Genomic DNA, 23,402 nt, shown 5'->3' on the forward strand with positions numbered 1-23,402 from the left:
AAGAATCCCGGAAGGAAGAAGCCCCGGGGGGTAGAGGGACCCAGAGGAGGACAGTCAGGCGGAAAAGGTGGAGCAAGGCTAGGATATTAAGTTGGTGCACACGGGGCGGAGACTCAGACGGAGCTTCGCCGATCTAGCTACTAGACGTAGAGTTGCGCGCAGCAGCGTGAGAATGGAAACTGTAATTCAATAAAGACTTTTACTTAATGATCGCTGGCTAGCGTGATCCTCTGTGAGCTAGGATCTTCAAGCAGCTCTGACACCACCTAATTATAATTTGGCCATCCTTGAATATTCTGCTATGTATGTTGGCTTGCCTCAAGCAGCAAAATATATTGGGCTCAGGGCCACCCCACCATCTGGCAGAGTGAGGCAGCTGCCTCAGGTGGCAGATATTTTGCGGCATGGAAGTGGCAGCAGCCAAGGACTTTCTGCCCTCTGTTGGTGGACAGAGCTACGCACTCCTTGCAACCTGGCCTGCATTCCCTAAACTAGCCTGCTGCCCTCAGGTGTCATGGAGGATGTCCTGTCACTAGTCTCCCCCCCCCCAAAAGAATTCTGGAATTATAGTTTACAGAGTTACAATTCCCCACCTCTCTTAACAAACCACAGTACCCGAAACTCTTTCGGGGGCAAGGTGCTTCAGATGTGCAATTTAAGTCATAGTGTGAGCAGACTCAGTCTGTGCACCATGGAGTGGAAAAATGAGAAACTACGGAAATGAAGGGACATGTTTTGCACACCGATACTGGCTACATCTGGCTCTAAAACTAATGAACCTGTCATAATCCGGATCCAGGTGCTTTCATAACCAATATCATTTCCCTCATTTATTTTTTTACTAGAAAAATCTTACAAACAGTAGCAACAATACAGTGAGCATGAATGGTGTTTGATCCTGTTCAACCAATGCAAGATTATTATTACTGAGCACTTGAAAGCTGCCAACATTTCTTCCTGAATGGCCATGATGGCCCATTAGGAGGGACACAATATCAGATGAGTAAAAGGTAAGGGTAAAGGACCCCTGACAGTTAAGTCCAGTCACAAACCACTCTGGGGTTGCAGCGCTCATCTTCCTTTACTGGCTGAGGCAGCAGACGTTTGTCCACAAACGGTTTTTCCGGGTCATGTGGCCAGCATGACTAAGCCACTTCTGATGAAACCAGAGCAGTGCATGGAAACGCTGTTTACCTTCCCGCCGGAGTGGTACCTATTTATCTACTTGTACTTTGACGTGATTTCGAACTGCTAGGTTGGCAAGAGCTGGGACCGAACAATGGGAGCTCACCCTGTTGCGGGGATTCGAACCGCCAACCCTCCGATCGGCAAGCCCAAGGCTCAGTGGTTTAAGCCACAGCACCACCCGCATCCCCCTAGCAGATGAGTAGACCATAATAAATCCAGCTGCTGATAAAATGGTATTGAGAGACTTAAATAAAACAGCCTCATTTTGATGGCAAAAACAGAAAGCATCTGATTATGAGGCTCCACTGGGTGGGTGAATTTTAAATGTGTATTTATTTAAATGTTTTCCTGAAACTGGAGTGAGGTTTCGCTGAGCTCATAGATGTGTTTCACGGAATGTGAATGGCTTTCAAGCTAGTGCTGGCCACATTCTGTCCTCCAATTTCTGGAAATGTTATTCCTCTGTGAAAGAGCCTCCCATTTTTCTGTGTCATTCTCAGAGTACTTCAGAATTTTGGAGGGTGCAGTGCTTTGAGCACATCTTATCATTGGCCCATGTTTCTTTCCATTAACTGTGAACCACCTTGAGATCGTGTGATGAAGGGTGGTATATAAAGTTTAATGATGATTGTGATGATGTTTCTCTAGCGCTGTACAGGCTCCCTTGGCTGCCTGAATTTCGTGATGTGAAAAGTCCCATGGAAGGAAACTCAGAAGGCTTGTAGAGTGCACCGGTGAAGTGATTTGTAGAATGAAAGCGTTGTGATAATAGAGGGCACACACATAAGCGCATAAGCCACATATCCGCTCCCTTCTCCCCCAACAGGAAAACCCCCACCTCCTCTTCCTGTACTTTTTGCGCTTCTCGGCTAATCTCGTGAGTCTATGGAATCGGGGTGATTCCCCTCTCTCTATTTCTGTGCCTGTGTCACTATCTGAGCCTTGGTGCTGAATTCCCGCTCTCTGTGACTCTCTGTCTCTCTCTCTGTGTACAAAGGTTGAATTCCTTTGACCAACTGCTTCTCCCCCCTCCTGTGGGAATCCTTCTCCTCCTTCCTCTGGAGGCATGCTTTCTCAAGGAGATGCATTTGTGGGTGCAACACTGTTCCTCCCTCCCATGCCACAATATTCACACATGCATCCCCCCGCCCCGCTTTCCTGCGGAAGGGTCTTCCAGACTCTCCGAGTGGTCAGGCTCCCTGGGCCCACCTGCGATCCTGCTTACATGTGGCCCACCCTTCGCAACAGCGTGGGCATCTGCAGAATGAAGCCCACTCCCCACCCCATGACCCAGCTCTTCCTCCTGTTTGGTCCCATCTGGAGACCCTGCTCATGGGGACGTTTCCTACCCCAGGGCCTTGCTCCCTAGGGAAGGTTCCCCACTGGGTTGGGCAGGAGGATGGATAGATGAGTCCAAAAATGAAGGCCTTTACTTCTCCTCCTGCTCCTCTAGGGATGACCAATCTGCTTCTGCTCAGCTCGGTTTTGCTGCTTGTCAGAAGGTCCAGTTCTCTGACATCCAGGGCCTGATGAGCTGCATTCAAGGGTTCTAAAGGAGCTTGCGGATGTAATCTCAGAGCCCTTGTCTATGATCTTTGAGAATTCTTGGAGAACAGGTGAGGTCCCTGCAGACCGGAGACAGGTAAATGTCCCCATCTCAAAAGGGGGGGGGGGAGAGGACTGACATAACTACCGACCGATGAGCTTGACATTGATACCAGGAAAGGTCCTAGAACAGATCTAAATTTTGTTGTCTGCGTTTTTTCAGTTGATTTAGGACGAATCTGATGCGCTGAATCCAAAAATCACATTGGTTTTGCTCAATCAGGTCAAGCTTTTGAGCTATGGCCACATGTCGTTTTTTTACGTTTTTGTTCACATGTGCGCTTGTGTGGAGCATTTTAGAAGAAGTTGGTGGGGTGGGGAAGCCACTCCTTCTCACCTTGGAAGGAAGAGTGATCAAGCCTTTGTTCTTCCCATTCCACCATGTGAACCCTACCAGTAAGGAGGTCTAAGCTGAATTCTCTAAGCTTAGACTCTGTGATTTAAGCAAGCCATCTTTGTGTTTCTATAGAAATAATTTAGAAACATTTACCATTTTGGAACCTAAGTTTTATTGCTTGTGTTTTGTTACTGTTGCATGGAAAAGCATATGCATCTGACCTTTGAAGAATTTCCTCGAGAGAAGCAGCAGGACAAGAGGAAGAGTGGACAAGCCCTTACTCAGTTCTGTGGGACTTCCTCCCAGCAATCACTCATAGCCGAGTAAGATTGTCTTCCAGACTGGAGACTTCCAGTGGAGCGCGGACCTGTAGCAGGCGAGGGTTTTTCCGGTGAGAAAGCCCTAGCTTTTTTGGCCGTAAAGAGGGGGTTTTAGGGCAAAAAAAACCCCCGTGGACCCTCTGGAGGGTGTCTGGAGGTCTAGGTTCCCGGCGGTGCCAGAAAGCTGTTCGTCCGGTCGCCAGGTAGCCTCTGGAAAAGAGGTGAAGAGTGCAACGGGACGCGCAGCAGGCAATCGGGCAACCATTGCAGCGGCTAACTAGCGAAGCCCCGAGCCTGCAGGGAATAGCGCTCCGCTCTCGACACTAAGGAATTCGGATTCGTAACAGCTAATTTACAAGACTGGGGAGTTAAAACAACAAGGAAGTTCCGAAATAAAAGAGAAGAATCCGAGCTCAGCGGTTGTCTGGCATCATAAAGGAAAGACGCAGCGCTGTATGCAGAGTCTAAAGAGAAAGTAAGTTGCCGCCAGCGGTTACTGTTTCCGTCTCCCCCGTAACTTGTAGAACTAAGTTTCTTTGTCAAAGAAAGAGAGAAGGGGGAGCAGAGGAGTGTGAGGTAAAACAAAGATCCCAACTGATACTATATTTTGAGACAACAGAACACTGTGAGGTCTACCTGTTAATGCATTTGCAACTAAATTACTACGTCAAGAGGAAGCTCCTGCGCCATTTTAATGCAGAGCTAAGAAGAACCTCCGACTCTGATGCCATACTAAGGGACTTTAAAAGGCTCTAAGGCATTCAGATAGAGAAGACAAGTGTAACGGACGTTTTTTCTTCTTTCATGGTAGGTTTTTGGGGGGTTACCTTTTTTTTCTAGAATAAGACTATTAAAATCAAGGTTAACAGCTGAAGGAGAGTAGTGGTCAAAATTATTTAAGAACTCTCTTCCTAAGGTTGATAGGTTCGACTCCCCCCAATGGACTGAGTTAAATACTGCAGCCAACGCTGAAATTCTTGGTGGAGCCAGCCCAAACTTTGTGAAATTAACTGAGTAAGAATTGCTTCGAAGAAACCTCCTCTCTCAATAGACTGAGCTTTTTGAACTGACCAGCATTAAAACATATATATAAGGGATAAATAAAACAAACATAGACAATACAGTTATTTTATTTTTTAGCTACTTTGGGACTTAAATTCGGAGCATATTTGAAACTACAGCTGACTCTTTTCTTCCTACATTTTTGATATTATCTCCTGGACTATATTTGAACTCTATTTGAACTGTATTTCATCTTACAAATCAGATCTTGGGCTGGGAAATCAGTGTATCATCTAACCAATGCTTTGGAAGGATTAGCCCGAATAGGGGCAAGAAGAATACAGAAGGAACAGACAGAGGCGACGAACTACAAACCTCCCTTAATATTTAGGGGGGGGGGGATAGGAAACAAGTAACGATATAACTTTGGGGGCGAAGGGCCAAAGTAGTTGAGATTTGTAAAACCCGTTTTTCAGGTTGTTCTTTTTATATCCTCTGCTTTGGTGGTACTCTAATAGTAATTAATTACGATCGTGGCTACATCTGTATAGTAAATAAGCAGTGCAAATATCTGTTACTTTGATATTTAAGTAAATGTCGCACACACAGAAAAAAGGAGCTGAGGGGGAGACCCCAACAGATAGGAGAGCTTCAAGACAAGAAACAGAATTTAGAACAGAAATATTGAAGATGTTTGCAGAAATAAAACAAAGCGAGAAAAATTTAGAGACAAAATTAGAACAGGTTGATAATAAAATTGGAAAGATGGATAAAAAGATTGAGGAGACAGTTAGTGAACTGAAAGGTCAGATCAAAGAGGTTTCAAGGAGAGTGGATGAGGGATTAAAGAAGTCTAAACAGGAAATGAAAGAGATGAAGCAGGAAGAAGAGAAGATGAAGAATGAGATTGCAGATCTAAATAAAACACAGGAAGAATTAAAAGACTCAATTGCAATGAATGAACTGAAACAGAGAGAAGTGAATCTGAGATTGAGGCAAGTACCGGAAATTCAAAACGAAAATATAAAAGAAAGACTGATAAAGGAAATTGCGCAGTGGATGGAATTATCGGAGGAAGAAGTCGCGAAGACAATACAAAATGCATACAGAATGAAAATTAAAACAAATAAGTTAAAGAAGTTCCCGGGCGATTGCTTAATAACGTTCAAAGATAGAGAAATGAGGAATCTGATTTTGCAAAGGAACAGAGAGAAGAGATTATATATTGATGGGAACTATATAATAATATTTAAAGATATCCCAATAAGGTTGCTGAAACGAAGAGAAGCTTATAAACCACTGGTGCAATTACTTAAGAAAAATAAGATTCATTTCAAATGGGAGTTTCCCGAAGGAGTCTCTTTCTTTTACAAAGGAGTAAAGAGAAGATTAACAAGCCCGGAGGAAATAGGAAAATTTACAAGAAGATACAAAGAACTACAACAAGGAGAAGAAGAGACCAAAGGAGCAGAAGGAGGAGCAAGATTGAGGGAGGACTTGGAAGCAGGAGGAGAAGAAGAACAGACTGGGAGAGAATCAGAAGAAGAGGAAGAAGAAGAAGAAGAAGGAGAAGAGACAGAAAATCAATAAAGTAAACTAAAATCTAAGTAGTGGTAAGAAGAATGACGTTAAAACTATGGAACTGGAATATTAATGGAATGAACAATAAGAAGAAACGGAATGGAATCGAACATATCCTAAAAAAGAAAAACTTGGACATCATATGCCTACAAGAAACGCACGTGGCCAAAAAACATAGAAAAATTCTGATTAATAAAAGGTTAGGGAATGAATTTATATCCTCGGACAAAGAGAAAAAAAGAGGCGTGGTCTTATATATCAAAAATAAAATTGAATCTCACCAACTATTTAAGGATGAAGAAGGGAGAATTATTGCGGTTCAAATAAACTGGCAAGGGGGAAAAAATGATAATTGTTGGGATATATGCACCAAATGGGAATAAGACAGAATTCTTTAGATTGCTCAAAGAGAAGTTATTTGAATACATGGACCAGAAAATTATAATAATGGGAGATATGAACGGCGTGGTCTCAACAGAAATGGACAGATTAAGGAAAACAAAGAACAAAGAAGGGAAATTACCCAAAACTTTCTTTATGATGATGAAGAATTACAATTTGGTAGACATCTGGAGGCTTAGGTACCCATTGGAGAAGCAGTTCACCTATCATTCAGAACCGAATCAATCGTTTTCAAGAATAGACCAAATATGGGTTTCGAACGAGCTAACTCCAAGAATTCAAAAAATTGAAATACAGGCGAAGGTGCTTTCAGATCATAACCCAATAGAAATGGAGCTTAAAGGTCTGGAAGAGCGAACTTTCAGGTGGAGACTGAATGATAATCTATGGGACGACCAAAAGTTCGTGGAAAAATCACAAAAAAATCTAACCGAATTCTTCAGGAATAATATGGATAAAGGGACAAAGACAAGTGTGGTGTGGGACGCAAGTAAGGCGGTGATGCGGGGTCTCTTTATCCAGCAAAACGTATGGAAAAGAAATAGTAAAGAGAAATGGACAAAAGAGATTCTCAAACAGAATATGGATTACGAACAAAAATTGATTAAAAAACCAAATAATGAGAAGATAATGCAGGAAATAAAGATTCTCCAAACCCAGTTTGCGATGTCAACAAATAAAGAAGTCGAATGGAACATCAAGAGATTAAGACAAAAAAATTTTGAGTTTGCTAACAAACCAGGAAAATGGCTCGCTTGGCAGGTTAAGAAAAGAAAAGAACAAAATACAATTAGTAAAATTGAGGTAAACGGAGAAGAAACAACAGAACCGAAGGCAATTAGAAGAGCATTTGTGGATTTTTACAAGCAACTGTATAGGAATAAAGAAAGGAATAATAAGAAGAAAATAGAAAGATACTTGAAAGAAAAAATGGTGAGGAAGATTCCGATAGATCAAAAAGAACAGTTGAACGCCCCAATAGGTAAAGAAGAGGTAGAAGAAGCTATAAAAGAGTTAAAAAGAGGGAAAGCACCGGGACCAGATGGGTTTACTTCTAGCTATTACAAAGAAATGAGAGACACTTTGTTGGCTCCGCTGATCAAAGTAATGAATAACATCTTAACAGAAAAGGACATCCCAGGAACATGGAAAGAGGCATTTATTACAATAATACCAAAACAAGATTCGGATTTAACACAAGTTAAGAACTATAGACCCATCTCGCTATTAAATATAGATTATAAGATCTTTGCGGGAATTCTAGCTAAGAGATTAAAAAAGATACTGATAAAGATCATACATAAAGACCAAGAAGGTTTCCTACCGGGCAGACAAATAAGAAATAATATAAGAAATATAGTTAATGTCATTGAATATTTGTCCGATAGATGCGATAAACCAGCAAGCTTAATATTCGTGGACGCGGAAAAAGCTTTCGATAATGTTATTTGGGAATTTATGTTAAAAAAATTGGAGTTCATGGAGGTGGGTCAAGAATTCTTTAATGGTATTGAAGCAATCTATACAGATCAGAAAGCAAGATTGATAGTAAATAACACCATCACGGAAGAAATAAAAATATGCAAAGGCACAAGGCAGGGTTGTCCACTCTCGCCATTACTATTTATTGTGGTTTTGGAAGTTCTATTAAATGCAATTAGACAAAATAAGCAAATCAAAGGGGTCACACTAGGGGTAAACAAATACAAAATTAAGGCCTTCGCAGATGACGTGGCTTTGACTGTGGAAGAACCTACAGAAAGCATAAAGGAAATTCTAAATGAGATGGAGCAATTTGGAAAATTAGCAGGATTCAGATTGAACAAGAAAAAGACCAAAATGATAGTTAAAAATATGGATCGAGATAAAACTGAACTATTACAACAAAGAACGGAGATTGAAGTAGTAAAGAAGATTAAATATTTAGGAATCTGGCTTTCCGATAAGAATATAGACTTATATCAATATAACTATATCCCTGTATGGAAAGGCGTAAAAAGAGATTTGGAGATCTGGGCCAGAATGAAATTTTCATTCTGGGGAAGAATATCGATGGTAAAAATGATGGTGCTTCCTAAGTTGTTATTCTTATTCCAAACTATACCCATAATCAAAGGTACAAAAATTTTTAAAGAGTGGCAAAAGGCGATCTCAAGATATGTCTGGGAAGGGAAGAAGCCCAGAATTAAATTTAAGTTATTAACAGACACAAAAGAAAGAGGTGGCTTCGCCCTTCCAGACATGAGACTCTATTATGAGGCAGCATGTTTGTGCTGGGTAAAAGAATGGGTAAAGCTGGAAAATAAGGAATTATTAGATCTCGAAGGGTTTAACAACAAATTCGGGTGGCATGCGTACTTATGGAGCGACAAAAAGAGGGTACACAAGGGATTTACAAATCATATCTTTAGAGGTGCACTATTAGAGGTCTGGGATACATACAAAAATATATTAGAACCAAAAATCCCGCACTGGTTATCCCCGTTAGAGATGATGTGTGTTAAGACAATCAACATGAGAGGGAAGTGGGGAAATTATGGAGAAATGGTTAGTAATGAAGGAGGGAAGTGGAAAATAAAACCCTATGACCAAATTAAGGTATTAACATATGATTGGTTACACTATTTTCAGATAAATGAAATGTTTAAAAAAGAGTTGAAGGAAAGGAACTATGTAGAAAAAGAATCAATCTTCCAAAAAGAGATAATAAATAACGAATATAAAAATTTGTCAAAAATGTACAAAATATTGTTGGAATGGCACACGAAGGATGAGGAGGTGAAATCGGTGATGGTACAATGGGCAAGAGATTTTGGTTATAATGTTCAATTAGAGGATTGGGAAAGGTTGTGGAAAGAGAATATAAAATTCACGGCTTGCACTTTATTGAGGGAAAACATGATGAAAATGCTCTATAGATGGTACCTGTCACCCACAAAACTAGCAAAGATGTATAAGGTGGACAATAAATGCTGGAAATGTAAAGACAAAGAAGGGACTTTCTTCCACCAGTGGTGGGAGTGTAAGAAAATTAAATGCTTTTGGGAAGAGATTTACAATGAGTTGAAAAAGATGTTGAAGTACACTTTCGTGAAAAAAACAGAAGCATTTTTATTAGGTATCGTAGGGAAGGATGTCAGAAGAAAGGATTGTAAGCTTTTCCAGTATGCGGTGACAGCTGCCAGAATTGTGCTAGCTCAGAAGTGGAAACAGGAGGAAGTTCCAAAGGTAGAAGAGTGGAGAGCAAAATTGATAGAATACGCCGAATTGGACAAATTAACAGGGAAAATTAGATATACCAAAGATCAAAAATTTATAAAGGATTGGGAGAAATTTGTGTGTTATCTGGAAAATAACTATGGTGTAAAAATAACGCTAGCGGGATTTAAAGAGGCTTTGTAAAGAACTAATAAATATTGTTTAGTAGAGATGATGAGGAAGGGAGGAATAAGTGGCAATATGGAAGAAAGATGAAATGTGTATTAAAAGGATAACTACGAATGATTGTCAGCGACGTTGAAGGAAGTCAAAAATGGATATGATGATTGTATAATGGTTGTGTTTTTCGTTGTTGTTGTTTTTTGGAAGTGTTCTATTCTTTTTTTCTTTTTTTCTTTTTGTTCCTTTTTTTTCTTTCTTTGAAATTTCAATAAATATATATATATATAGAAGAAGTTGGTGGGGGTAAAATGCCATGCTGAATAATTGTTTTGATTGGAAATGATTATTTTAATGACAAGAAGTATTCAGGTTCAATATTTCTGGGTGATCATGTCGAAAAGGGATCAGTTTGAAGTCATAAAACCTCAAAACCTTCCATAAATTGGTGTGGCAAAGCATAAAGTTATTTTGGTATTAAACTTGGTGACCAGGATAAAGCTTGGGCGCCACACATGGTGTGCAAGGCATGCACCGAGACTCTATGTGGGTGGACCAATGGCAAGAGGAGTCTGAACTTTGGAATTCCCATGGTTTGGAGGGAGCCGACAAACCATGTCACTGACTGCTACTTCTGTGCTGTTTATGTGACTGGGATCAACAGAAAGAACCAGAGCAGCCTCAAGTATCCTGATCTTCAATCAGCACGTCGTCCTGTAGCTCATTGTGATGGAATTCCAGTGCCTATCTTCGGAGAACTTCCTGACATTAGTGACAAAGATGCCCCCAGTGTTGAAGGACATGAAGAAGAAGTGGTTCTTGAAGATGATGCTCCACATCCATTTTCCCAAAAGGAGTTGAATGATCTAGTTTATGACCTCAGCTTGTCAAAGGACTCTGCCGAACTGTTGGCATCCAGATTGAAGGGGAAAAAACCTCCTCTCTGACAGTGCTCGCATCAGCTTCTTCCGCAACAGGCATCAAGAATACCTCCGTTTTTTCTCAGAAGAGAAGGACTTGGTGTACTGTGCAGATATTGTGCAGCTTCTGCTCAAGCTTGGAGTGCCACAGTACGAACCCAAAGATTGGAGACTGTTCATTGACAGCAGCAAGCGATCACTGAAATGTGTTCTGCTACACAACGGCAACCAGTTTGCCTCTATACGCCTGGCTCACTCGACTACACTGAAGGAGAACTATGAAGCGGTGAAGTATGTGCTGGAGAAAATTGCTTATGATCAGCATAAGTGGTTTACTTGTGTTGACCTGAAGATGGTGAACTTTTTGTTGGGACAACAGTCTGGCTTCACCAAGTACCCATGTTTTCTGTGCATGTGGGATAGTAGGGACCGTGCTCAGATTGATTATATTCTCTGCAGCCAAAGATGGAGAAGCTCTATACAGTCAGCAAAAACAAGACCTGGAGCTGACTGTGGCTCAGATCATCAGCTTCTTATAGCAAAATTCCAGCTTAAACTGAAGAAAGTAGGAAAAACCACTGGACCGGTAAGATACAATCTAAATCAAATCCCTTATGAATACACAGTGGAAGTGAGGAATAGGTTTAAGGATTTAGATTTGGTGGACAGAGTGCCTGAAGAACTATGGGTGGAGGCTCGTAACATTATACAGGAGGCAGCAATGAAAACCATCCCAATGAAAAGGAAATACAAGAAAGCAAAGTGGCTGTCCAACGAGGCCTTACAAATAGCGGGGGAGAGAAGGCAAGCAAAATGCGAGGGAGATTGTGAAAGATACAGGAAATTGAATGCAGACTTCCAAAAAATAGCAAGGAGAGACAAGAAGGCCTTCTTAAACGAGCAATGCAAAGAAATAGAGGAAAACAACAGAATGGGAAGAACCAGAGATCTGTTCAAGAAAATTGGAGATATGAAAGGGACATTTCGTACAAAGATTACCATAATAAAGGACAAAAGTGGTAAGGACCTAACAGAAGCAGAAGACATCAAGAAGAGGTGGCAAGAATACACAGAGGAATTATACCAGAAAGATATGGATGTCTCGTACACCCCAGGTAGTGTGGTTGCTGACCTTGAGCCAGACATCCTGGAGAGTGAAGTCAAATGGGCCTTAGAAAGTATTGCAAATAACAAGGCCAGTGGAAGTGATGGCATTCCAGCTGAACTACTTAAAATTTTAAAAGATGATGCTGTTAAGGTGCTACACTCAATATGCCAGCAAGTTTGGAAAACTCAGCAGTGGCCAGAGGATTGGAGAAGATCAGTCTACATCCCAATCCCAAAGAAGGGCAGTGCCAAAGAATGCTCCAACTACCGTACAATTTCACTCATTTCACACGCTAGCAAGGTTATGCTTAAAATTCTGCAAGGAAGGCTCAAGCAGTATATGGACCGAGAACTCCCAGAAGTGCAAGCTGGATTTAGAAGAGGCAGAGGAACCAGAGACCAGATTGCAAACATGCGCTGGATTATGGAGAAAGCTAGAGAGTTCCAGAAAGACATCTACTTCTGCTTCTTTGACTATGCAAAAGCCTTTGACTGTGTCGATCACAGCAAACTATGGCAAGTTCTCAAAGAAATGGGAGTGCCTGATCACCTCATCTATCTCCTGAGAAATCTCTATGTGGGACAAGAAGCTACAGTTAGAACTGGATATGGAACAACTGATTGGTTCCAAATTGGGAAAGGAATACGACAAGGCTGCATATTGTCTCCCTGCTTATTTAACTTATATGCAGAATTCATCATGCGAAAGGCTGGGCTGGATGAATCCCAAGCCGGAATTAAGACCGCCGGAAGAAATATCAACAACCTCAGATATGCAGATGACACAACCTTGATGGCAGAAAGTGAGGAGGAATTAAAGAACCTTTTAATGAGGGTGAAAGAGGAGAGCGCAAAATATGGTCTGAAGCTCAACATCAAAAAAACAAAGATCATGGCCACTGGGCCCATCACCTCCTGGCAAATAGAAGGGGAAGAAATGGAGGCAGTGAAATATTTTACTTTCTTGGGCTCCATGATCACTGCAGATGGTGACAGCAGTCATGAAATTAAAAGATGCCTGCTCCTTGGGAGAAAGGCGATGACAAACCTAGACAGCATCTTAAAAAGCAGAGACATCACCTTGCCAACAAAGGTCCGTATAGTTAAAGCCATGGTTTTCCCAGTAGTGATGTATGGAAGTGAGAGCTGGACCATAAAGAAGGCTGATCGCCGAAGAATTGATGCTTTTGAATTATGGTGCTGGAGGAGACTCTTGAGAGTCCCATGGACTGCAAGAAGATCAAACGCATCCATTCTTAAGGAAATCAGCCCTGAGTGCTCACTGGAAGGACAGATCGTGAAGCTGAGGCTCCAATACTTTGGCCACCTCATGAGAAGAGAAGACTCCCTGGAAAAGACCCTGATGTTGGGAAAGATGGCGGCCAGAAGAAGGGGACGACAGAGGACGAGATGGTTGGATAGTGTTCTTGAAGCTACAAACATGAGTCTGACCAAACTGCGAGAGACAGTGGAAGACAGAAGTGCCTGGCATGCTCTGGTCCATGGGGTCACGAAGAGTCGGACACGACTAAACGACTAAACAACACCTTTATCAATGTCCACCATTCAGTTTACGGTAATCGATGTTTCTATCAGGTAATCAATATATGTTGTTGGGAAAACATTTTTTCTCTCTTAAAAACATATTTAGGATGATATGTGTTGATGATATGTGTTGATGATATGCCAGCTGATAATGGCACAAAAATGTAATCGATTTTGTCACAAGATCTGATTTTTTTTCAAATCAACATAACACAAAAACCTGACCTGATAGAGAGAAACAGATGCCATTTCCTAATTCAGCAGTGCAAAAATACCCTAAATCAGTTGTAGAAATCTAGACAACATTCAAAAAGTAAAAAATTGTTACCCAGTGATTCAACAGTCAGTCTGTGAGTACTTAGAAAAGGATGCTGTGGTTACTAAGACCCATTTTCACATCCCAGTTCTAATTAAACCCAAGCATCCAGCACCCACAGATCTCTAACAAGATGATAAAGAGTAGAACTCTTGTCTTCAATGAATCCTGAGCTTGCAGAGCTTCCTGTGCTTGCCACGCTCTCCAGGCGCCTCTTGATCAGTTCTGTTAAATCACTGATGTAGGCTTCCAGCTCTTTCTCTGCAGGGTCTGGATTTTCCTGAGGCTTGCATGCGATGAAGTCTCCTCAGATCTCTAACAAGATTATAAAGAGTGGAACTTGGATGGCCTGCATTAAAACTATTTACTACAGTGGCAGGAGACTGCCCATGTGACAGACCCTTTAAGTTTGAGTTTGTTCTGGAGTTAGACAGCAGCATCCCAAGAGCTATTCATACGTCATGTGAAACATCCCCAGGGACCTTCAGTGCTGATTTTTAAATGGATGCCTCCTGGCTTCTTGTTGGCTCTTCCCAACAGATCAGCTGTGTCTGACTTTGACATTGTTCCATTGTGCTTGGTGTTTTGATTTTGTGCCAGAAGATTGATTTTTGGTGTGAAGTTAGGAGCATCAGGATACAGGTAAGCAGGGAGTGCCACGATGTTTCTGTGGTGCCTCCTTTACTGCTACTTAACATTCATACAGTAGCAACAACAAGCTCTGGAAAGCATTGTCTGTCCAGGTGGATGCGAGGTAAGAAGTTGAATTTCTTAGCTCAGGTCCAAAAGAAGCATGGAAATCCTCTGATGCTGGGGGGGCAGAAATGCTATTGTGTACCCGTGAGCAATGTATGTGTGCAGGTCAGTGGGAAAGGAAGGTCAGAATATATATCAGTTAAGTTTCACACTTCTAAATTAGTTGCCTCATTCCCCACTTTAAAACTGATTCTACTTTTGGGGATGCCCCAATGCCACCAACCATCATTTGTTTGGCAAGTTAAGCATGTGGGGTTTCTCAGACACACAGCGTTGTGTATCACAGTGTTGTGCATGAAAATCACTGGATCAAACAGCTAAGTTGTAGAGATGTGACACACACACATGCAGGTGAGAGGACCTGACAGCTGAGCTTTACTCTCTCTTGTCTCCTCAGGCTGCATCTCCCTGAGCATTTTTTTCACCAGCCAGGCTCACTGTCACTATGAAAGTGAGGTTGGAAGAAAACCGCTTGGGAGTTGGGACCACAGGTGGTGGGGTCCAGGGCGGGTCAGCTTTTCCTCATCCACACAGCCTGTTAGTGTCTCCTTCCACACTTTATATGGGAACACGACCAGTGGGAGTACAAAAAGGCTATATGGCTAGGGTGAATAAATATTTTTATATTGTTTTTAACAGCAGTTGGCAGTAGACCACAGGGGAAGGGCCACAGATCAGTGGGTTCCAGGTTCAATCCCAGGCTACCTCAGGTGCCAAAATAACTTGACATCTCCTTGGAAGCTGTGCACTCTGACTGAGAGAAGAGAGATTTGCTATTCTACCTTGGACAGCCTTGTTCCCCGTGCCAGAGTGGAGACTAGAGATGCGTTGGCAGCAGAGGCAGGGAGGGACCTGGCTGCTTCCTCCTCTCTCTCTCTCTCCCTTCCCAGGGTTTCTCCATCTTTTACACAGCTTTCTTAGATCCCAACCTCTAGCTTTTCTTTTCTTTTCCTTTTGAACGCAACATTTTCTTCTCCACAGTCCCTGCCTCCGCATCTTCCAGTGTATTCATCTTCCTTCTGCAGAGCCATGTTGAATGAATGAATGAATTGATTTATTTCGGTCACTGATCAGAGTGCAACATGTACAACAACAGAGAGCATACAAAAATAAATAGATTAAAATTAAGCTCTATGAGTGAATACACAATAAAGAATTCAGATATAAAACAGCTAAAACATATGTTAAAACTTTAATTACTCATTTAAAATATATTAAGACATTGGGCCTTTAGAGTCATTCAAAGCTTGTCTCCTTAATTTTATAGCAGCAGCACAGAATTTAGCCACTTTTAAGGTAATCTCTGGTTCATTGTCCTCTATTAAGTATTTTAAGTAATAATAATCAGTTCTGCTTGGGGTTTACAGAGAGCCATGTTAGAAACTGAGATTTGAAAGCTAGAAGCTAAACAGCACCTTAAACCTTGGCTATGGCCCAACAATGGAATGTCTAGGCACGCTTTTTTATAACAAGAATACAAAGCTGAAAATGAATCAACTGAAGCTAAAATACTATGTTCATTTTTCATATGGTTTAGTCCTTCCCCTGCCCACCCCCCTAATATTCTTAAGAGGGTCTCTTCTCCAGTCTTCAGAGAGTAGCTGGAAGGCGGGGGAGGCAGAAAAAAGTCCTCCTTTCCTTCCACTCTGCAGTTTTAATCTGAAATCTTAGGTGCAGTACTGCACCCAGAGCTCAGAAACTGCTAATGAAATTCCCTGTTGCAAAATTTGCCTAGAACAATGGGAATTTCAAACACTGCTGTTAAAATGCAGAGATTAGAGATTAGAATGTTGGACTAGGATTGGGGAGATCAAGGTTCAAATTTCAATTTAGCCATGAGGCTTAGTGAATGATCTTGAACTCATCTCTCAGTCTAACCTATCTCAGAGGGTTGGTGTGAAGGTCAAATGGAGGCTGAGGGGTTGAAAATCATGTACACTATCTTGAGGCCCTTGGAGGGAAGCTGAGATATAATTGTTGTTGATGATGATGATGATGATGATGATGATGATGATGATAATAATAATAATAATAATAATAATAATAATAATAATAATATCCACAGATACCTCTTACCCTTCTTATTCATGTAACAACCTTCCCTGGAAGCAGGAACTATTCTCAGCCAAGTACAAAATCCCAGAACCTAAATCCATGTTAGAAACATGAGCTCTGGAATATATGAAGTATAATATGCAGAATGGCTTCTGTTAGAACTGCACAGAGTGGCTGGGCAGGGTATTAATAATAAAATCATTATTATTACAGCCACACTGCTACTATTCTGCCTAGTGCATTGTTTCATATTTAATATGGTTTTAAATTGTTGTTATATGTTTTAAGCTACTGAGAGAAGATAGTAGCATATAACAGCAGCATATACATTCATTATATATATATAAATCTATAGAAAATATTTTACTGTACTTTTCCGTCTATAAGTCTAGGTTTTTTATTTAAAAATTAGGTTAAAAATTGGGGCTCGTCTTATACAATGGGCAATCTCCCCCCATTTTCTTAATTTGGAGTTCCCCAAAATAGGGGGCGTCTTATAGATGGGGGCGTGTTATACATGAAAAAATACAGTATTTGATGCTTGGCTGTTCATATTTGACAGCTGATAAGTAACAATACTTTAGTATCTGGGATTATTTGACTGTTGCCATGCAAAATAATAAGAATACAGTGGTACCTCAGGTTACATACACTTCAGGTTACATACGCTTCAGGTTACAGACTCTGCTAACCCAGAAATGGTGCTTCAGGTTAAGAACTTTGCTTCAGGATGAGAACAGAAATCGTGCTCCGGCGGCACGGCAGCAGCGGGAGGCCCCATTAGCTAAAGTGGTGCTTCAGGTTAAGAACAGTTTCAGGTTAAGAACGGACCTCCGGAATGAATTAAGTACTTAACCCGAGGTACCACTGTATAATAAATGCACTTACAGTTTATTGCATTTGAAATGACTAATATCCAAATCCCAATATTTGGAGATACAGGCTTTCTTCAGGGGGATATTAATAGTAGCTGTTCAGCTAAGCAATTGTTCTCCAACCTCCACTGCTGGCAATGCACAGAGGAGAAAGAGGAAGGGGAAGTTCCATTTCTGCAAAAGGAAGTCATGTATGGATCTCACCCTAAAGCTTTTCATTGTTCTCCTGCACTGATAATTGTTACACAACAGTATTCAGTGATGGACTATGTTTTCACAGCTAGCGCAATGGTACCTAGTATCTGACAGCATCTGTGAGGTGATAGTTTTTAAGCTCAAATAACACTACAGCACTTTAGAAAGCATTAAAATTTCAGCTGTTGTGATCAGCTTTCAAATTCAAAATCCAAACCTTGAAATTTTCTATGTCAACTAATTCAGCATTTTCTTCCACCTCTGGCCCATTAGGGCAAATAAGTCACTGCCCTGCGAGCCTCAGCCTACCCCCAGACAACCCCCATTTCCAGCTACAACTAGTCCAGGGCCCTGATGGTCAGCTTCCTTCTTCTCAATCTCAGTTTTGCCCTTGAAAAACATTGCAGAGAAGAAGGTGGGGACAAAAGTTGGATTCATTGTCTCTTGATCCACCTATTGGTCTCCCTGCTTTCCTCTCTCTTCATCAGTCCCAATGGGGATCAGCCACCACTGGTTTTGAGATCTTCTTGTTCATTCTGACTTGATGATTGGTTCTCTCTGCAGATCCCATGGACTGTGAGAATGGCACAGATGTTGCTGAGTTTGTCCTTCTGGGTTTTTCCTCCCAGCCTGAAGAGCAGCCCTTCTACTTCCTACTCTTTCTGCTGATGTATGGGGCAGGGCTTCTGGGCAACATCATGATGATCATTCTCATCTCTCTGGATGCCCGACTCCAGACTCCCATGTACTTCCTGCTGCGTAGCCTCTCCATGGTGGACATGGGCTTCATCTCAGTCACAGTGCCCCAGATGCTGGCTCACATCATCTCCACTTCCAAGACTATCCCTTTCTACTCCTGTATGGCTCAGTTCTTCTTCTTCTATGTTTTTGGTGTGACTGACCTTCTAATGGTGAGTGTCATGGCTCTGGATCGCTATGTTGCAATTTGCAATCCACTGCACTATACTACGGTAATGAACCAGAAGGTCTGTGGACACTTGGTAGCCGGCTGCTGGATTATTTCTACCCTCCACTCCATGCTCCATGCTGGCCTCCTCCTGCGTCTCAGTTACCGTGGAGACAACCACTTGGCCCACTTCTTCTGTGACCATGACCCTTTGCTGCAGCTGTCCTGCTCAGACACCAGCATCAATGAAACAGCCATCTTCTTTGAAGGTGGACTTATCATCCTTGGACCCTTTGTCTTCATTATCCTCACTTATGTCCGCATTGTGGTGGCTGTCATGAGGTTGTCTTCCTCGGGGAGGCGCAAAGCTTTCTCCACCTGTGGCTCCCATCTCACTATGGTGGTGCTCCTCTATGGGGCCATCATTGGTGTCTACTTCCAACCTGCCTCCAGTTACTCAGCTCAAAGAGGAGCAGTCTTTGCTATCATGTACACTGTAATCACCCCAATGTCCAACCCTTACGTCTACAGCCTAAGGAATAAAGATGTGAAAGGGGCCCTTAGGCACCTCCTGGGAAAGAGAGTCTTTTCTCAACAGCAACGGTGAGAGTTAATATGTTCCTTCCATTCCCACTGGGTCCACTACTATGGAGGTGGGAAAGTGGATCCCCCCACCCCCTACAGATTATGCAGTCACATGACATTCTGTCACCACCAGTCTGCAGGCCCTTTTGAAGGTGCACTGTCCCTATCGCAGCTGATCCTAGTGGAACTCACTGTCAAGACCAGTCAACTGATGGGTGCTGGCAGTGAGCCCCACTTGCAAATGAACAGGTGGGAGCTCACTTTATGACCCCATTTTTTCCTTTGGAGCTGCATCCTTACCTGCCCCATCATGTATGACATCATACATGACTTCAGCTGTGGTACAGGTGGGCATGGTTTGAGGGGAAATGGCTTTGTGTGCCGTGTTGGAACCTGTCCTCAGCCGTGTTGGAAAACTCCATCAAAAACAGAAACAGGAGCAGAAATTCCTGGTGTTGCCCTATTCTTCTCCTGTCTGGAATGGAAATCAGTGCAGCAAATTCAGTAGGTATTTGCTATTGTTGTTGCTTTCAGTCCTCAGATAATAGATAACTGGTGATGTTGCGTGTGTGTCCCCCCCCCCCATTTGCATTTCATTTCATTCGCATTTAAACGAATGGAATGGTATAATGTGATGGCAACAATACATACACATTTTACATAATGAATTGTGCAAATTATGTAAGCTTCATAATTTGGCTCGCTGTCCATTGTGACAAAATTATATGTTTTGTAATTTCAGCACAGCAGACAGCGAGAGAAATGCTGACAGGGTGGAATGGAAAATGTTGCCTTCCTTAACCATAAGATACTGCATCTGATTCCGAAGTAGATAGCTTAAAGAAGTAAGCTATTGCCTTTCCCCTTGGGTTAGATAACCTTGAAATAGTCCAATGGAGTACTGCATTTACTTCAGAGGAAGGGGAATTTACTAACCTCAGGATTCCTCTGGCATTTTGCCCAAGCTGAAAACCTTCAGTTTCACCCCAAACTGTTGCCTTAGATGAAAGAGCAGCTCTTTGCTTCCCAAATGAAAAGGATGGTGATGGTAAAATTACTCCTCATTACTTGGCGCACTGGCTCTCCATGGTGTTGTGATTTGGGTACTCTGGTAATTTGCCACAGGGGTCATCTGTATTCAACTCACCATGAAAATGAAGGCAGCTGTGTATCTGGGCACATCAACACCACCCCTTTCAATCACATAAGTCAATGGTTTTCAACAAGCCATGCAATGAACTTCCACTAGATCAGTGGTTTTCAACCAGTGTGCTGTGGCCCCCTGGGGTGCCTTGAATGATGGTCAGGGGTGCCGTGGGGAACACTGGCCTCTTTCCCTCTTTCCTTCCCTCCCTCCTCTGATGCCCTCTCTTGTCTCTGCCTCCCAAAAGCTTGCACAGCTGTTTGTTGCAGCAGCCCTGGCTACAAGCAAATGGTGCCTCTCAGGCTGGCCTCAAAGTAAGCAAGCAGGCAGGCAGGCAGGCAGGCAGGCGAGGGAGGCCAGCCAGCCAGTCAGTCTGCCAGCCCTTGCTATTGGGAATAGACAGACAAGTCCCAAGCCCCTATGGGGCAGGATGGGCAGCTCAGAGACCAGAGGCAGCAGCTGCAGCTGCCCGGAGGACTCTCAAGGAGAGGAGGCTGAGGGAACACACCACATGGGAGGGTGTTCAAAAAGTGTTGAGGGGCTGCTGCCTCTGTAGGCAAGGGGTGACATAACTGGGCTCCTGAGCCCCACAGGGGTGCCACAGAAAGAGTGTAGTTGGTCAAAAAAGCCATGGGCTCAAAAAGGTTGAAAACCTCTGACATAGGTGATTGAAGTACCAGCTGGTAATATGATGCTTTTTCTCTCTTTGAAAATCATTTCACCTCTATCTTTCTTTCTTTACTGTTTCCCCAATAACCCACTCTAGTCAGATTCCATATTGTGGCCCTTCAGGTGTGGTTGGGATGGAGCGAACTGAAGTCCAGCAGCATCTGGAGGGCCACGGGGTCTCCAGCCCTAAGTGAAGCCAATGATTTCTCTTCCACTTGGCCACTATTTCTTCCTTCCCCTTTTGGAAAAGGGGCCCCAAGACTCATGGTGAAGACTCATGGGTGGAAGGATCTGTCAGTTGGGGTTCTCTCCATTTCTCATTTTTCCAGTCTTGAATTCAGTTCTCCACAATGTTCTGCAACAATGTGTGACATTTTAAAAAGAGTCTTTTTTTAAAAAATGATATTTATTAGAATTTCAGAAACAAAAAATTACATAGTTAAAAATAAAAGAGACAAGGGAAAATATAGAAGAAAAAAACATACAAAATACAAAATATAGAAAAAAAGTTAGAAAAAAACACTTAAAAACAAATTAATCCTTCCGTATCTTACATTTCATTTCCTTGCTTCCCTGACCTCCTCTCACCTCCCTTTTTTTGTATTCCAGTTCAGTTGGTTAATTCAGCAATTCCTTTCCCTCTTTGTTTTTGTCTTAGTCCTTTAACCTAATATTTTATAGCTTTAGATTCTCACCTATTAACCGGCCATTTTTTCATACACCTTTATGACATTGCTGCTAGAACCACTTAATTTCATTCTAACATCATTTTAACATTCATTAATTTTACAATATTTCTGTAAATAGTCTTTAAATTTCTTCCAAACTTCTTCCACCGACTCTTCTCCCTGGTCTCGGATTCTGCCAGTCATTTCCGCCAGTTCCATATAGTCCATCACCTTCATCTGCCATTCTTCCAGAGTGGGTAGATCTTGTGTCTTCCAATATTTTGCAATAAGTATTCTTGCTGCTGTTGTGGCATACATAAAGAAAGTTCTGTCCTTCTTTGACACCAATTGGCTGACCATGCCCAGGAGAAAGGCCTCTGGTTTCTTCAGAAAGGTATATTTAAATACCCTTTTCATTTCATTATAAATCATCTCCCAGAAAGCCTTAATCCTTGGGTATGTCCACCAAAGGTGAAAGAATGTACCTTCAGTTTCTTTACATTTCCAACATTTATTATCGGGCAAATGATAGATTTTTGCAAGCTTGACTGGGGTCATGTACCACCTGTATATCATTTTCATAATATTCTCTCTTAAGGCATTGCATGCCGTAAACTTCATACCTGTGATCCATAACTGTTCCCAGTCAGCCATCATTATGTTATGTCCAATGTCTTGTGCCCATAGCAGATTTCACCGTTTCATCCTGTGTATTCCATTTCAACAGCAAGTTATACATCTTTGACAAAATCTTAGTTTTGGGTTCTAACAGTTCTGTTTCTAATTTTGATTTTTCCACCTGGAAGCCAATTTTCTTGTCCAAATTGTATGCCTCCATTATCTGATAATAATGAAGCCAATCTCGCACTTTGTTTTTTAATTTCTCAAAACTCTGCAATTTCAGTCTATCTCCCTCTTGTTCCAAAATTTACCAATATTTCGGCCATTTGACCTCCATATTGAGCTTTTTCTGAGCCTTCGCTTCCATCGGTGACAGCCACCTTGGGGTTTTATTTTCCAATAGGTCCTTATATCTTATCCAAACATTAAACAATGTCTGCGTTTTCCAGAAGTAGCCATTCTTTCAACCAGCAAAAAGCTGCTGATTCATAATAGAGTTTAAGGTCTGGCAGGGCAAATCCACCTCTTTCCTTTACTTCTGTTAGTATTTTAAATTTTATTCTAGGCTTCTTGCCCTGCCAGACAAATCTAGAGATATCTCTCTGCCACTTCTTAAAACAGTCCATTTTGTCCAAAATTTGCAATGTTTGAAACAAAAACAACATTCTAGGCAATACATTCATTTTTATTGCAGCAATACGGCCTAGCAGTGAAAGCTTTAAATTTGACCAGATTTCAGTTAAAATTTTTCTCTAAAACCTTTGTTTTTAACTTATTCAGTTTAAATCCTGCAACCTGACCAAATTCTTGAATCAGTTCCAAAACCCTTTTAGTACTAGGTTCTGGCTCCTGTAACGTCAATACTAAGTCATCTGCAAATGCTCTCAACTTGTACTGTTTAGCTCTGACTTGTATACCTTTAACCAACTGGTCCCTTCTAATCACATTTTAAAAAGAGTCTTAATGAAGATTTGTCAGCATTTTTGTGTGTTCTTTTTTTTAAAGAAAGCACATTTTCACATGCAGTTTTGAACAAGTCATACATTTTTGCAAACCACTTCTCGTAATATAATAATGTTATTTCTTTAAATATCTTTTTTTAATACTTTCCACTAATATATGCATTTTTGTAAATGCTGTTTTGTTGGAGAATTACATTGCAAAAGTCAGATAAGTAGAAATTTCAAAAGATGGCCATGTATTGGTTCTCATACTGTTTCAGAAAT

The 23,402-nt window shown here is 41.7% G+C and overlaps 3 protein-coding genes across 5 annotated transcripts in view; 2 read left to right on the forward strand and 1 right to left on the reverse strand.

The window, feature by feature from the left end:
- The window catches only part of LOC310696722 (intercellular adhesion molecule 2-like), a 167,864-nt gene that overhangs the window by 84,591 nt on the left and 59,871 nt on the right, over positions 1-23,402 (forward strand). The gene's annotated exons all lie outside the window — the stretch shown is intronic.
- The window catches only part of SHFL (shiftless antiviral inhibitor of ribosomal frameshifting), a 216,422-nt gene that overhangs the window by 77,576 nt on the left and 115,444 nt on the right, over positions 1-23,402 (reverse strand). The gene's annotated exons all lie outside the window — the stretch shown is intronic.
- Positions 851-19,431, forward strand: LOC310696728 (olfactory receptor 1B1-like). 2 transcript variants are annotated; one of them, XM_083482625.1, is made up of 2 exons: positions 851-1,010; positions 18,147-19,431. In XM_083482625.1, exon 2 carries the CDS (start codon positions 18,152-18,154, stop codon positions 19,094-19,096), a length of 945 nt encoding a protein of 314 aa, XP_083338751.1. In that variant the 5' UTR covers positions 851-1,010; positions 18,147-18,151; the 3' UTR covers positions 19,097-19,431. The 2 variants fall into 2 exon arrangements, with proteins under 2 accessions (XP_083338751.1, XP_083338752.1); XM_083482626.1 differs by lacking the exon at positions 851-1,010 and adding an exon at positions 14,255-14,343.

Source organism: Podarcis liolepis (genome assembly GCF_965112155.1).
Source record: "Podarcis liolepis genome assembly, chromosome: 17".
NCBI classification, from domain to species: domain Eukaryota; kingdom Metazoa; phylum Chordata; class Lepidosauria; order Squamata; family Lacertidae; genus Podarcis; species Podarcis liolepis.

Excerpts from the sequence above, each read along its gene's own strand:
- LOC310696728 (XM_083482625.1), top strand. The coding sequence starts at position 18,152 with ATGGACTGTGAGAATGGCACAGATGTTGCTGAGTTTGTCCTTCTGGGT.